The following is a 15,251-nucleotide window of genomic DNA, read 5'->3' as shown; positions in this document are numbered from 1 at the left end:
ACTTTTGCACAACAATATATATATATATATATATTCATCCCAATAATCCATTATACCGGAAGGTACGTTATCACCCTTCCGGTCCCATCCACCACAACTAATAGAAAATGATGCAATCTCATAATTTAAATAAACACCGTAACATTATATAATATATGAACCTATATATATGTATCGTAATTACCATTTTTGTACACATACACAACCCACTATATTATACAGATGTCACAGTTAACTCTTTTTACGAAATCATAATATGTGTCACTGCCAATGGTAGACTTGTCATAATGAGATTTACTCACCTTATTTCATGCGTGCAACTTCTACGACACCGAGAGCGATTCCCTCACTCATTTCGTCGGTCACCTAATAGCATGACAAAGTGCTTAAAAAAGCCCGTAAACCAACAAGTGATTATTAAGTACAGTGAAAACATTGTCCACAAAACAATGTTCACAAAACACTATTCAAAAAACACTAATAATGAAAACATTGTTCATGTGCCACCGCGCGTGGGGCTCACATGTGGATGAGATAGTGAGACTTCATGGTGCACTTGTGTCTATTGTTTCTGATCGAGATGCATGTTTCACTTCGAAGCACTAAGGTAGTTTACATAAGGCTTTGGGTACTACTTTGGATATGAGTACAACATTTCATCCTCAAACAGATGGAGGATATGGTGAGAGCTTGTATACTTGATTTTAAAGGAAGTTAGGAGGATCACCTGAGGTTGATTGAGTTTGCCTACAACAATAATAACCATTATAGCGATTAATTGAGATCTTCTCCGAGGTTTCCTGAACCACCTCAAGACCCCTTAGTGCTTCATCATCAACTTTGGCCCAACAAATAGGTGATATACATGGTACCGTAAAGAGCCTCATAAGGTGTCATGCCGATGCTATAATGGTTATTATTGTTGTAGGCAAACTCAATCAACCTCAGGTGATCCTCCTAACTTCCTTTAAAATCAAGTATACAAGCTCTCACCATATCCTCCATCTGTTTGAGGATGAAATGTTGTACTCATATCCAAAGTAGTACCCAAAGCCTTATGTAAACTACCTTAGTGCTTCGAAGTGAAACATGCATCTCGATCAGAAACAATAGACACAAGTGCACCATGAAGTCTCACTATCTCATCCACATATAACTTCCCTAACACATCCACTGAGTACTTCATTGATACCGGAAGAAAGTGCGCCGACTTCATCAATCGATCAACAATCACTCATATTGCATCGTGACCATTCCAGGACTTAGGCAGTTCTGTCACAAAGTCCATTGAAATTTGCTCCCACTTCTAAAGAGGAATATGCAATGGCTTCAACATGCCAGTGGGTCGTTAATGCTCTGCCTTCACTTGCTAACAAGGCACTTTGATACGAACTTTGCCACGTCTTTCTTCGTCCCATTCCACCAGAATTGCATACGGAGGTCTTTATACATATTGGTGCTCCTTGGGTGCAATGTATAATGAGATCGGTGTGCTGCACGAAGTACCTCCTCCTTGAGATCTGCACAATCTGGAACACACAATCTTGTCCCAAACCTCAAACTTCCATCGGATCCAACTTTCCACTCGGAAGGACATTTGTCAAGCGAATCTACCACTAGATTTTCCAACCTAGCTCGTGAGAAACTATCTTCTGCCTGACTTTGAATGATCCTCAAAATTAGTGTAGGCTGCACTGAGACACTACCAAGAAAGACTGTTAGTTCTCCTCCTGATTACACAAGATCAAACTCAGATGCGGTCTCAAGCATAAGCCATTCTTGAACCATGAGATAAGCCATCATACCCCTAGATGGTTTTGTTGCTCCTAGGTTACCCTACCCTTGCATGCTCCAGTGCAGTTTGAGCACCGCCTTCGTGTCTCGCCGGAGGATATGGTTCTAGTGGAGTACAAGTTCGAGCATTTACTGGGAAGGTGCAGAATTTGTACAATGATCAACCATGGTGGTTTGGCATGTCCTCTAGTGGTCGTGGTGGAAGATGAGGAGGGTTTTGCTCCTCCGAATATCCAGCCTGCTCCTCTGAGCCCTAGGGCACCGGTGGTGGTGACTCGGGGAACCACGGGCCCGATTCCAGTTACTTCTGAGTCTCCAGAGGGTGGGAGGCAGTAGATCCATTCCATTGATGCATCTCCAAGGGTGGAAAAGGTCTCGGGGTCTCGCCGGCGTCGGGTAGAAGAGTCGTTGGGCGGGAAGCGTAGTAGGCATGAACGTGCTTTAGAGGTGGTGGATCTGACCCCTACGAAGCTAGGGTTGAGGGCAACTGTGGCGGGCAAGATTGTGCTCCGCTCACCGGTAAAACGTGGCCGCCCAGGTGGACAGAGTAACCTGAACAAGTCGGTGGTGGCACGATGGCTCAACCCGGAACCGGCGGTGGATGCGAAGCTCGGCCTGACACTGGCAGAGTTACTGGGCTCGAAGATGGATATGGGTCGGGTCAGTGTGCAGGGCTTTGGGGTGGATTTGGGGGAAGGACAAGAGGTCCAAGGCTATGAGGAGATTGAGGCTATTGGGAGTGATTTCCTAGTCTGCGTAGGCTAGATCCTCTTGTATATCTTTCCTTTCGACTTCACTAGCATTGAGAGTACACAAATTTATACTCTGGACTTGATTTGTTAGTGTTGTTTGTCGTTAGGTTAGGCTAGAAGGAGTTACTATGCTTTTGCTTTAGTGTTTTCCGTTTTTTTTTTTCAGACTTTGGTTTGTCAATAAGCGCGTTTTGCGCCTTTTATCATTTTCTTAGTTGCTAGTGTGTATGAGAGATGACATGTCATCTCTTATATTTGATTTTTGTGGTCGTGGAACGGCTTTTCGCCTAATGAAGTTAATTCATTCCCATAGAAAAAAAATTTTGATCCAATTGAAATCGAGACAGAGGCCAACAAAGTTATCCCCAATACGTTGCAGTAGCGAACCACATATTTCCACTGTTTTTCAGACCTATCTTCAGCGTCTTCAACTAGATATTATTTTGAACTCTCATCATCCTTAATTTATGATGCATGGACCCTTATGTTTGTATTGGACACAATACGATACGTAGCACATTGAAAGAAAAATATTTTAGACACATCAATTAAATATCATTTAAATATATATATATATATATATATATGTAATTAAAATGTTTATTTCCTTAATATAGTTCTAACTTCTAAAGGATGATTGGAAAAAGAATAATACTATCCCATCTTAAAACTCATTTAGAAATGAGAACCCTCATATGCCACCATCCGCCAGTCCGCCACCATCATTGAAACCCACCTCACAAATACAATTAAACCTCAAGCCCCAAGGTGAACCTTATCACATTCCCAATTTCCCACCTTCCTTAGCCAACACCTTCATTCCCTCATATACTATGCCATGAATATCAAACCACACCAACAAGCCTCCGTCTCACCAACTAAGATCCATAACAAAGGAGTAGAGATATGTGGATTTAAAGAAATCAGAAGAGGTTAATGAGGAAGATTTCCCTCATCTACTATGCCAAATATCAAACCACACTAGCAAGCCTCTCTCTCACCAAACTAGGATCCATAACGAAGGAGTAGAAATATGTGGATGTGAATAAATTGGAAGAGATCAGTGAGGAAGATGACGCAAATGAAGGCAAATCTTCAAAGAAAATCAGGAATAATTCCGGGCAAAAAAGCCCCGGCCCTGCAACTTCTTCATCGTTGGCTTGTGTAATAACCCGAATTTTTAGAAACTAAGTGTTAAACTTGTGAAATTAATTCAAGACGACAATTGGAGGTTTGCGACATTTCGAAACGAAAACGGAAACGTTCTCGGATCGTTTAATTAGAAAACGTAACGTTACCGCAACGTATAGTTCGACTTTTATTCCGTCGCTCGATTGCGAAAACTTCCTTCACGAAAGTCGTAGAGCTCATCGATACGAGTTCGTGGACACGTCACGCGTTCGAATCGGACGTCGGATGCGAAAGTTATTAACGTCGGAAGTTCGTTTCCGATTTTAGAAATAGTATAAAAGGAAGGAGATGAGATTAAAAATCAGAAAATCAGATTTTTTCCAAAAATGAGCTCGGGTACTATTCACCCGACCCAAAAACCTTCTCCGGTCGATTTCTCCACCATCCGACGTCGCCTCGTGTCGTGCCACCTATCAAACTGACGGGCTCGACGAGCTCCATCTTTTGGGCTACGCCTTGCACTTCGGCGACAACCACACGCGGTGCAGCAACCGCCGGAAGTTACTGCTGTGGCGGCGCCGCCTCCTCCGGCCACCATGGCTCGAGATTCTTGGGGGGTTTTGCTTGTCTCAGTCCCAGCAACATTCCCACAAAAGGAATCGAGCCAAATCGAAGTGTAAGTACCCGAATCAAAATTTCAATTTCTAGGGTTTGTGAATAGTGACGAATATATGTTCTTCGTTGTTTGGACTGTTTAGGCTCGGATTTAGACCTTGGTGTCAACTAGGAAGTTGTTGGAAATGTTGTTTAGGTTGTGGTTGTGAAATTTGGTGATGATTTGTGGCGGTCTGTGAACAGTAACGCCGCATGAAATAGTAACTGTGAATAGTGATCTATAACAGTAAAATGTGAACAGTAGTATGGTAAAACAGTAACTGTGAACAGTGTTTCGGTAAAACCAGTACCTGTGAACAGTGTTTCGGTAAAACCAGTAACTGTGAACAATACTTTGTCAAAACAGTAACTGTGAACAGTGATTTAGTAAAAACAGTAATTTAGTAAAAACAGTAATTAGTAAACATGAACAGTGTTCCGTGAACAATGTTTTATGAACAACATTTAGCTGTGCTGAACTCGCCACCTAATATTTTAAGTATCATTTTCTAAGCATTTATCGTGCTATTAGGTGACTGACGAAACGAGTGAGGAAATTACTTTCAGGGTCGTGGAAGTTGCACGCAGGAAAGAAGATGAGTAAAATCTCACTTATTTACGAATTGAGCATGTTGATGTGATTTGTACAAATAATGAGTAGATTATTGTACGTGGTGTGACGTTGAGAATTGTTAAAACGTTTTGTCTTCGGACGTGTTTATGAAATATGACATGTATATGATATAATGGATTATATATATATTGTATAAATTGTAAATAAGTACATATATATATAGTTTGCTATATTATATATTGTTAGGATTTCATTTGTGAAAATGATCACGGTGGTGATGAGGATTATATGTTGAGCATATTGATGCGATTGGTACAATAATGAGTAGATTATTGTACGTGGTTTTGACGTGGAGAATTGTTAAAACGTTTTGTCTTCGGACGTGTTTATGAAATATGACATGTATATAATAAAGTGGATTATATATATATATTGTATAAATGGTAAATATGTACATATATATATATATATGTAGTTTGCTATATTATATACTGTTAGGATTTTCGGTTGTGAATTATGATCACAGTGGTGATGAGAATGATATATTGAGTGTGTGATGAAATTTGTACAATAATGAGTAGATTATTGTACGTGTTTATGTCTTCGGACGTGTGTGGCATGTCGGAACCTAGCCTTTGGCCGAGCGAAAGTTACGATACAGTTAGAGCTCTAGTCTGTCTGCCGGACATCGGATAGCGAGGAGGTTGCCCGATGTCGGACTTCGGGTAGCGAGGAGGTTGCCTGAAGTCGGACTTAGGGTAGCGAGGAGGTTGCCCAATGCCAGCGGTGTACTATGTGAGGGGTAATAGAGGTGTACCAGCGCTCATTAGTACCCGTATTATAAATGCATTTGGGTAAACAGAGGGGTTACCCAATTGCTCATGAGTACTTTCATTTTCATATTTTTGGGACAACCATATGGGCCATCCATTTACTCATGGGTGCATTTATATTTGTTGATTTGTGGATTCCCGTATATATTGATATGCGAGTTATGTTTTTATTTTACTCATACGAGCTGTAAAGCTTACCGGGTTTGTGTTTACAATCCCGGTGCACCAATTCGATGGTGTAGTGGATAACTCTGCAGGTGTGGATTAGCGGGAATTGACGGACTGCTCAGAGAACTTGAAGTTATATATTTCCAGCTGGCGCGAGGATGTTGTGTGACTATTTTGTGAGGTTGTTGTGAGGATTATACATTTCCATTTGTTATAATGTTGAATTATAATTTGGTTTGTAATAATCAGTTTGACTGAGTTGTATTTTGAACTCAGAGATGATCCGCTGTGGCATTTTAAATGATTTCGATTTGTTGAGATTGTTTGGTGTTTAACGACTTTGAAATTTTGAGTTTTTATGCTCGAAATTTTAGGGTCGTTACAGCTTGGGCCTTGATAGCCTCATGTACGGGGTTCTCAACCACGGTAAACTGATTGTTTTATGGTTCTAGATCGATCAGATCAAAGAATTTATGAGTTTTGTTTTCTTTTTGGTAAAACGACATAATAATTTTCGTTTCTTACTGATGTGTGTCTATTTTGGATATGTACGTGTCCATTCAGTGTCTGAATTACAATACGCGTATCCAGGCATATTTAGATGTATCCGAGCGTATTGTGTTCGTATCCGTATCAGACATGGGATACGTAGCCCTTTTGCCGTGTCCGTGCTTCATACACCTTAATTAAAAGAAGTTAACTTGGTTGCTCGATCAACAATCAAGTATCGTCGACGAATATCTCTGAAGTACTCTAATCTATGTAGAGGATACCGAAATCACACAGACAACAACTATAATTAACAGATCATAACTTTCATTTCCTCATGGAGTAGCACATAAGCAGAGGCGGATCCAGCCCTGGCTTGGCTGGGGTGGAGCCCAGATGAAAATAAAGCCCATAAAAAAAACTCAACCCTCTATTAAAAAAAATTAAAATATTAGCACGGGTCTCTCTCTCTGTTTCTCACATTTTCGCGTCCTATTCTTTCAATCTCTGAAGACTTTCTCGTCAATTTCTGCTGATCTGCTAGCTTCTTCTTTTAATCATCTTCTCGAGTTCTCGTTGAAGCCTGCATGTCACCACTCACCACTCACTATTGCCCGTCGCCTTGTTTAGTATTTTATTTGCTTATTTGAAAATTTGAATCAAAGTAGTGAACTTTATTAATTAACATCAGGCGATATAGATACATAATAAAAGATAAAACATAGGTGTGTAGAGATTAATTTAAAATAATTTCATTCTGATGATAAATATCGATATACCTAAGGAGAAAAAAAAATTGCGCTTTGCACAAATAGTTTTAATTTTACATTTCGCATAAAGTTAGTTCTAGTGACATTTCAATCTTAGATCCAACACTGCACATAAGGTGACAGGCCCTAAAGTGAGCCGGTTGCTATATATATGAAAAGGCTCGATATATGTCATCACTGCATTCTTAAACTGATGACACATTGAATAACCATCTCCAACTATATTTCTCGCTTCCCATGCAAATCAAAGTATACAATCGAATAAAACACTGAATTGAAGTAAAGTTACATGCATGTGTAGAAAAAAGTACGTATTAAATGCCAGGCATCATATTTCTATTCCATAACCAGCTACCTTATCCGCTCAATGTTGCCCGTAAACTTGAAGTTTTTCTCCCAGAGGAGCAGTGCATTTCACCATGATCACAAGAATGAGGCCCGAGGCCGTACGTCGTTTCATTCCAAAAACAAGAAACTGTTTCGAAAGCAGCCCCAAAGCCTAACACTTATCCCAATACGCAGCAGCATGCATAGAACCACATTTTTCTACTTTTTTATCGACCTATCTTCATGCATAATCTTCAACTACGTACGTACAGCTGCGTTTGGACCCTCATATATTGTCGGATGCTGAGCAATTGATTGCCGAAGTATGGTGCATGGTCCAGAATTCCGATCGAGTTCCTGTCATACTATATGGCCCGGCCGGTCTTAAAAGCTGATAACTTGGTTGCCTGCAGATGGAATCGCCCATACATAATGTCTAGATCGAGAAGCAATTCCATCGGGTTTTCTAGAGTTGATAAGATGATAACAATACAAACAAAAGCCCAAAAATAATTCAAGGCTGCGCAAGGGAACAAATTAACAGACTCCAAAAGAAGACAATTGGGAGACAACTCGTACTCTCTCGCGTAATTAGTACGTACAATACACAGCTTGGAGCTATGTCGTACATCAAGAACAGCAATTAGCACAACCACATATATTCAAGTACTGCTCATCTAACAGCTGTCTCTAAATATCAAGATGGGGCAATTTTCTCTTGTAGTTGTATTGAAATGATTAGAAATAATTTACATGTGTACGTGATATTTATACAAAAAGCAATACTACAGTTATACACAATTACCAACTATTACACACCATGATGTTTTACCATGCTTGAGGTAAAACAATAGGTAAAAATTGACGTACTGTACGTATAGTGACTGCAGCAAACTACTCTAGCTGATTAAAATTCACAATTAGCTCCATGAATCAGTAATTTGCTAGCGCACTCAACATATTACTATATTTCACCATGCTTCAATAGATACTTTCAGAACTACATCAGGTTGTAGCTGAAAATGAATGACATAGTAGACTATATATTAATAGGTCCTGATAAGACATGCCGCGCGCATGCATGTAATTCACCGGCCATTTTGGTCAGAAATTTCTTTAAGAGGACAAATAGGAATTTCTTATTTAAGCACTCCTGCCTCCTGGCTTGCAGAGAAAATCCCTTAAAAATTTTAGGAACTGGATTCCTAGAATCATTCAAAAAATTATATAAAATTAGTTGTTCTCTTCGAATGTAAGTTATGAACAAAATTCCGACACCGACCGCCAGCTGGCTAGTTGGTGGAAGGGCTTTGATTTTCTTATTTTAAACATTTGATTTGTTTGATTACCAGCATGTTCTTTCAACCAATTGAACCCTAGCTATAAGCTGTAAGTTGTTCCAATTGAAATCGAGACACAGCCCTACAAACTTATCCCCGATACGTTGCAGCTAGCAGCGAACCATATATCTCCACTGTTTTCAGACGTAATTAGCTATCTTCATCATCTTCAACTAGACATTCTTTTGGAGCCTCATCATTTATAAAAGATGTTAACTGGGTTGCTCGATCAACTATAAAGTACTGACAAATATATCTGTAAGTACTCTAATATATGTAGAGCATATCCAAATCACAAGTACAGACAACATTAACAGATCATAACTTAGATATGGCATGGGTTAATTCCTCATGGAGTAGACATAATAAGATGACAGACCCTAAAGTGAGCCAGTTGCTAAATGAAAAGCCCTCTAGCAAGGATAAGACTTCAAAGCTCTATATCAAGATGGTCATCACTGCATTCTTAAAGGGGAGCCAGCCTGATAACACATTGAATAACCATCTCAAAATATATTTCTCACTTCCCATACAAATCAAAGTATACAATCGAGTAAAGATTTGAAGTTGAAATAAAGTTACATATATAGCAAAGAGTACGTATCGAATGCCATGAATCATATTTCTATTCCATAACCAGCTACCTCATCGGCTCATTATTATCATCGGCTCATTAACATGTCACGAGGCCGACAACGCCGTGCGGAAGAGCTTAGTGGAAACCGAAAAACAATAGGACTCAAGAAGACAAGTGGTGGAAACCGAGACACACCACAAATCAGTAAAGAGTTGCAGAATCAGTGCCGGATCACGATTGTTTGAAATAGGAGCAATGACCGGTGACATATTGAAGGATCGCATTGCAAGATTCGAGGACTTCCTCGGCGCGCCACAAGGAGACGGAGCTATTAGTCTCGCAGTACAAGTTGAACGCTTGAGGACTGAGATGATACAAATGCGGGAAGCTTTCACACAACATGTAGCAGATTCAGAAGCAAAGTCTAAGGATATGTATTCTGATCTCATAGCTTTTTCGGACGCGATAAAAGCTAAATTGGCGAATCTATATGAGAACATGGCCTTGGTGAAAAGCGCTACAACCAATGGCGGGCTCAAGATTGACGGAGGTATTAAGCCAAAGATCAAAGTACCTGACCCTAAGATGTTCAAGGGAGAAAGAAATGCCAAGGATTTAGAGAATTTCATATGGGACTTGGAGCAATACTTTAGAAGTGCTCGCATTCCGGAAGCGGAGAAGGCTACAATGGCTTCAATGTATCTAGAAGGAGACGCAAAGCTTTGGTGGTGTACAAAGATGCAAGATGCGGAGCAAAGTGAGGAAGTGCAAACCATTGAGACATGGGATACAATGAAAAGGGAACTACGAAGTCAATTCCTGCCATGCAACTCGGCATGGATGGCTTGTGAATCTTTAAGGAACTTGAAGATGGGTTCTTCAGTTCGGGCATATGTCAAGGACTTTTGCTTGATAATGCTTGATATTAAGAACATGGGAGAAGAGGATAAGTTGTTTACCTTCATGGCCGAATTACAACCTTGGGCACATAATGAATTGGGAAGGCAAAATGTGGCAGATCTACAATCGACATTGGTCGCAGCTGAACGCTTGCTTGACTTTTAGACAAGCGGCATGTTTTCAAACAAAAGGACTGAGAAGAACAAGAAGAAAATGGGCAGTTACAAACCCCACACTCAGTTCACTCAACAAGGAGGCAGTTCGAAGGCAACTTCTACCCATAACTTCCACCGAAGTAGGGAGAATTTTGATTGTTTCCTATGTCAAGGGCCACATAAAGCCAGGGATTTCCCAAAAAAAGAAGAAGCAAACTTATCGGCTTTTCTTGCATTGGAAAAAGGTTCTAATGAATCTGGAATTGTTGGAGAACAAGAAGCAAACACATAAGTTCCATGGTTTTGTTAAATGCATTATGCATAGAAGAAAGAGCAGTTGATCTCATGGAAGACCCCAAGATCAGCGAGTACACCTTTATCAAGCATGTAGGAGCAAAGAATGACAAGAATGCACAAGGAGTTGATGCAATGGCTGCGAAGGACCGAGTTGCAGAACAAGAGACTGATGCAATGGTTGCACATGAACATGTTGCACAAGGAAATGAAGCAATGGCTGCAAAGGAATAAGTTGCTCATATAGAAGAGACAATGGCTTCAACAGACCAGGTTGTTCTCGAAAAAGGCTTGGAGATGGATGTTGCACCCAAGCACATTGAAATGAAGCTTGAAACCGAAGGCAATACATGGCCTAAGTCGGGAGAAGCTGAAGAAAAGAAAAAAGAGTCGCGAAATGACATCCTTGAAGAAAAAATTCAGATCTCGTCGGAGAGGCTAACCGAGGAGGAACAAGAGACTTTTGCGGACTTCACCAACACTTTAGCAACACTTTAGGAAGCTGCATCTAAGGAGTTCGAGGGTGAAGACAAGTCAGTGCCTATGGAGATTGACAACCCCTTGACAACGAGGGCGTTGCCAAACTCTAGTGGGGGTGGTTTGTTACACCCTCGTTAATGTTATAGGCAGAGGCGCGCATGGCATGGTTTCATCTCGTACCTTGTCCATGCGTCGGAAGCTTAAAGCAGGGAGTAGGAGCGTAGGAACAAAATAGAGAACAAGTGCAGACCCGTGCGAAGCTATTAGCCTCGCTATCAGTGAGGCTAGCCTCGGTGGCAGACAAGTAAACTGCCTTGCTATCAGGCAGGCATATTAGCCTCACCAGTAACAACGCAGGCAGACTGAGACCCGAAGGCAGCACAGACCCATGCAAGAATGACTCGAAGGCAACGCAGATCTGTGCAGGGATATTAGCATCGCCATGCAGTTGTAGACCGTGCAGACAGTTAGCCTCGTCAACAGGTGGTTGCGAGTATTAGCCTCGTCAGCAGGGCAAAGATAATGACAGTTACCTAGGCAGTTACAAGAGTTTTATGGAAGGTTACTTGGCTATTTAGCGGGCGATTATTCAGGGGCAGTTAGCGCATGTTGAGGAGGGGGTTATGTAAGGGCAGCTGGTGCACGAATTCAGGGGCAGTTACTTGGGTAGTTGCATGGCTTGGCAAAGCATGCAAGCATGCCACCTCGTCTTGGCAGTTAATAAACCTAGTAGTGGGGGTTGTCCACTACAGCTATAGTTAAGGCATGTATGACATGTGTCCTAGAAAAGTTGTAGATGTCAACTTCCATGCTAGTTAGTATGTTTAAATAGTTTGTAGGTGAAAGCATGCGACTTTGGGAAAAGAAAGACTTATAAAAATCCATGTTAAATTTGTAGGTTGTACTTTGAATTCCATAAATGAGAAAATGAGCAATAGTTCCACAAATATAAGTGTGTATGTGTGTATGTGCATGATCTTGACCCCCACACAATTGGGAAACACTTGTGTGTAGAGTGACTTGTGAATTGTGAGTTAATAGCTCATAAGAATAAACAAAACGTAGAGATTCCGCTGCGTAGAAAGAAGGCTGACTGTGATTGATCACCCTAGCGCCATCATAGGTTGAAGGCAGGCAAGAAAAATTAGCTTGCACACGGTTTACATATTTTGCACATGATACGTGTGACAATTGCCATGGTGCATGGTACGGTCCAGAATTCCGATCGAGTTCCTATCATACATGATATATGGCCCGGTCTTAAAAGCTGATAACTCAAAGCAATTCGATCGGGTTTGCTTGAGTTGATAAGATGATAACAATACAAATTACAGCCCAAAGATAGTACACCAGACTCTAACAGAACACAATAATTAGGAGACAACTCTTGCTTTCTAACGTAATTAGTACGTACAATATATCATATTCAAGTATTGATGGTGTTACGTCGTACATCAAGAACTCATGCATATTAGCACAACCACATATTCAAGTACTGCTCATCTAACAGCTCTCTTCACATTTACATGTGATCTTATTGCCTAATAGCAGCTAGCCAGGCGTATCACAAATGTAGTTTAAATATGTGTTCCCTTTTCTATTCATCAACTACTTCAATCAAGCAGGTTCCAATATTTCTCTTCATATATAGTAGACGGAGATCGAGATGCAGGTGGTGCAAATACTTCATATGAACAAAGGAGATGGGCAAACTAGTTATGCCAGAAACTCCACCGTTCAGGTGACCATATATCCATCGATCAAATGGTTTTCTTCATTATTTTTAATCTTCTGCATGCATGCCATCACTATATTCGTTAATGTTTTAAATATTGCTGCATGTAGAGAAAATCAATATCTATTTCCAAGCCAATCATTGAGAAAGCTGTGCTAGAACTCGTGGGATCCAATATCATGGGAATAGAGAGCATGGGAATAGCAGATTTGGGTTGCTCGTCCGGACCTAACACCTTACTACCCATCTCGCATATCATTGATGTAATACATGCTAAACCTAGCGAAGTTACAGAGCTTAGAGTGTCTCTAAATGACCTCTTTAGCAATGACTTCAGCTCCATCTTCATGTCACTCCCATCCTTCTACAACAAACGGAAGCAAGACTATGATAATGGTGGTGATCCTAATCAGCATGCCATAAATATATACATCTCTGCCGTGCCCGGTTCGTTTTACGGCCCATTGTTTCCCAGAAATAGTTTGCACTTTGTTCATTCTTCCTTTAGTCTTCACTGGCTCTCTCAGGTACCCAATGGCCTCGACAATAAAGGAAAATGTTCCATTTCTAAGAGCAGCCCGAAGTGCGTATTAAGCGCATACTCCATGCAGTTTCAGAAAGACTTTTCGGATTTTCTCCGGTCTAGGGCACAAGAAACGGTCGACGGAGGACGAATGGTGTTGTCCTTAATGGGCAGGCCATCATTTGACTTAACAACTGAGCATGAGGGGACGTTCTACCAGTTCGAGCTCTTAGCCCAAGCATTGATGGCCATGGTTTCTAAAGTAAGACTCATTCACTGATTGCTTCTTCGAGTTCTCTCTCTCCTATAAATTTTCAAGATCCGGCACTACCTAACTATACACGTAAATTACTTTCTCTTGCTAATTCTAGGGTCTTATAGAGGAGGAGAAGGTCAATTCTTTCAACATGCCTTATTATACTCCATATCCGGAGGAGTTGAATTTGGTGTTAGACAAAGAAGGGTCTTTCATCAAAGACTGTATTGAAACTTTCGAAGTGGAATGGCATTCTAGCGGGGCTGATATCAACCGCAACGTGGGTACATTTGATGACGATCAAACAATAACCAGCAGTGGGCAGCGATTGGTGACCAACACGGTAAGAGCTGTGACGGAGTCGATTCTCGAATTTCATTTTGGAAAAGGGATAATTGATGTCCTGTTTCAAATATTTGAAGAGCTTGTGAGTGAGTACTTATCAAACTGTACTACTACACCCAAGTATACCATTTTCGTCATTTCGCTCATTAAGAAGAACTAAGAAAGCGCTTGGTGCAGGTTACAAGCTGATCGATGCATGTGCTTTTAAATCAATGTATACATGTTTTGCTTAATGTTAAATTTCATTTCATTTCCTTTCTCTTATGTGTGTAAAATTTCCTTTTATTAAGTAAATCAATATCATGTACACCCACTTCCATATTAAGTAATTGTTCTAAAAGAGAAAGACATTCCTTTTATGGAGATTTTGGCCCTGATGCTATGCGGTTTTGGCCCCAATGCCATGCATAGCATATGATGAGCACTTCTACGTTCATATATATGCGGTTATACACTTATGCATGCTATTCATCACAAAACAATATCAGCAGTCGGATTTATGATGTATAACATGTATTTGTTTCTGATCCAATAGACACAACCCTACAAACTTATCTCCAATACGTTGCAGTTAGCAGTGAACCATATATCTCCACTGTTTTCAGACTTAATTAGCTATCTTCATCATCTTCAACTAGACCTTCTTTTGGAGCCTAATCATTTTTAAAAGATATTAACTTGGTTTCTCGATCAACTATCAAGTACTGAGGAATATTTCTGTTAGTACTCTAATATATGTAGAGGATATCCAAATCACATAGACAACATTAACAGATCATAACTTAGATATGGGTTAATTCCTCATGGAGTAGCACATAAGGTGACAGACTGATAGACCGTAAAGTGAGCCAGTTCCTATATGAAAAGGCCTCTAGCAAGGATAAGACTTCGAATCTCTATCAAGATGGTCATCACTGCATTCTTAAAGGGGAGCTAACCTGATGACACATTGAATAACCATCTCCAAATATATTTCTCACTTCCCATACAAATCAAAGTATACAATCGAGTAAAGATTTGAAGTTGAAATAAAGTTACATATATAGCAAAGAGTACGTATCGAATGCATTGGGATAAGTTGCATAGAACCACAGTCCACATATTTCGACTGTTTTCAGACCTATCTTCATGCATCATCTTCCACTACATCTGCG

The 15,251-nt window shown here is 40.4% G+C and overlaps 1 protein-coding gene across 1 annotated transcript; it reads left to right on the top strand.

Annotated features, from left to right (window-relative positions):
* Positions 1–12,892: 12,892 nt before the first annotated feature.
* Positions 12,893–14,346, top strand: LOC126790918 (probable jasmonic acid carboxyl methyltransferase 2). The gene is made up of 3 exons (XM_050517295.1): positions 12,893–12,979; positions 13,084–13,758; positions 13,868–14,346. Exons 1-3 carry the CDS (start codon positions 12,905–12,907, stop codon positions 14,255–14,257), a joined length of 1,140 nt encoding a protein of 379 aa, XP_050373252.1. The 5' UTR covers positions 12,893–12,904; the 3' UTR covers positions 14,258–14,346.
* Positions 14,347–15,251: the final 905 nt, after the last annotated feature.

The sequence above is a fragment of the Argentina anserina genome, chromosome 4 (assembly GCF_933775445.1).
Source record: "Argentina anserina chromosome 4, drPotAnse1.1, whole genome shotgun sequence".
Taxonomy (NCBI): Eukaryota; Viridiplantae; Streptophyta; class Magnoliopsida; order Rosales; family Rosaceae; genus Argentina; species Argentina anserina.
The sequence above is the reverse complement of the archived record's forward strand: the minus strand, read 5'-3'. Positions and strand labels throughout refer to the sequence as shown.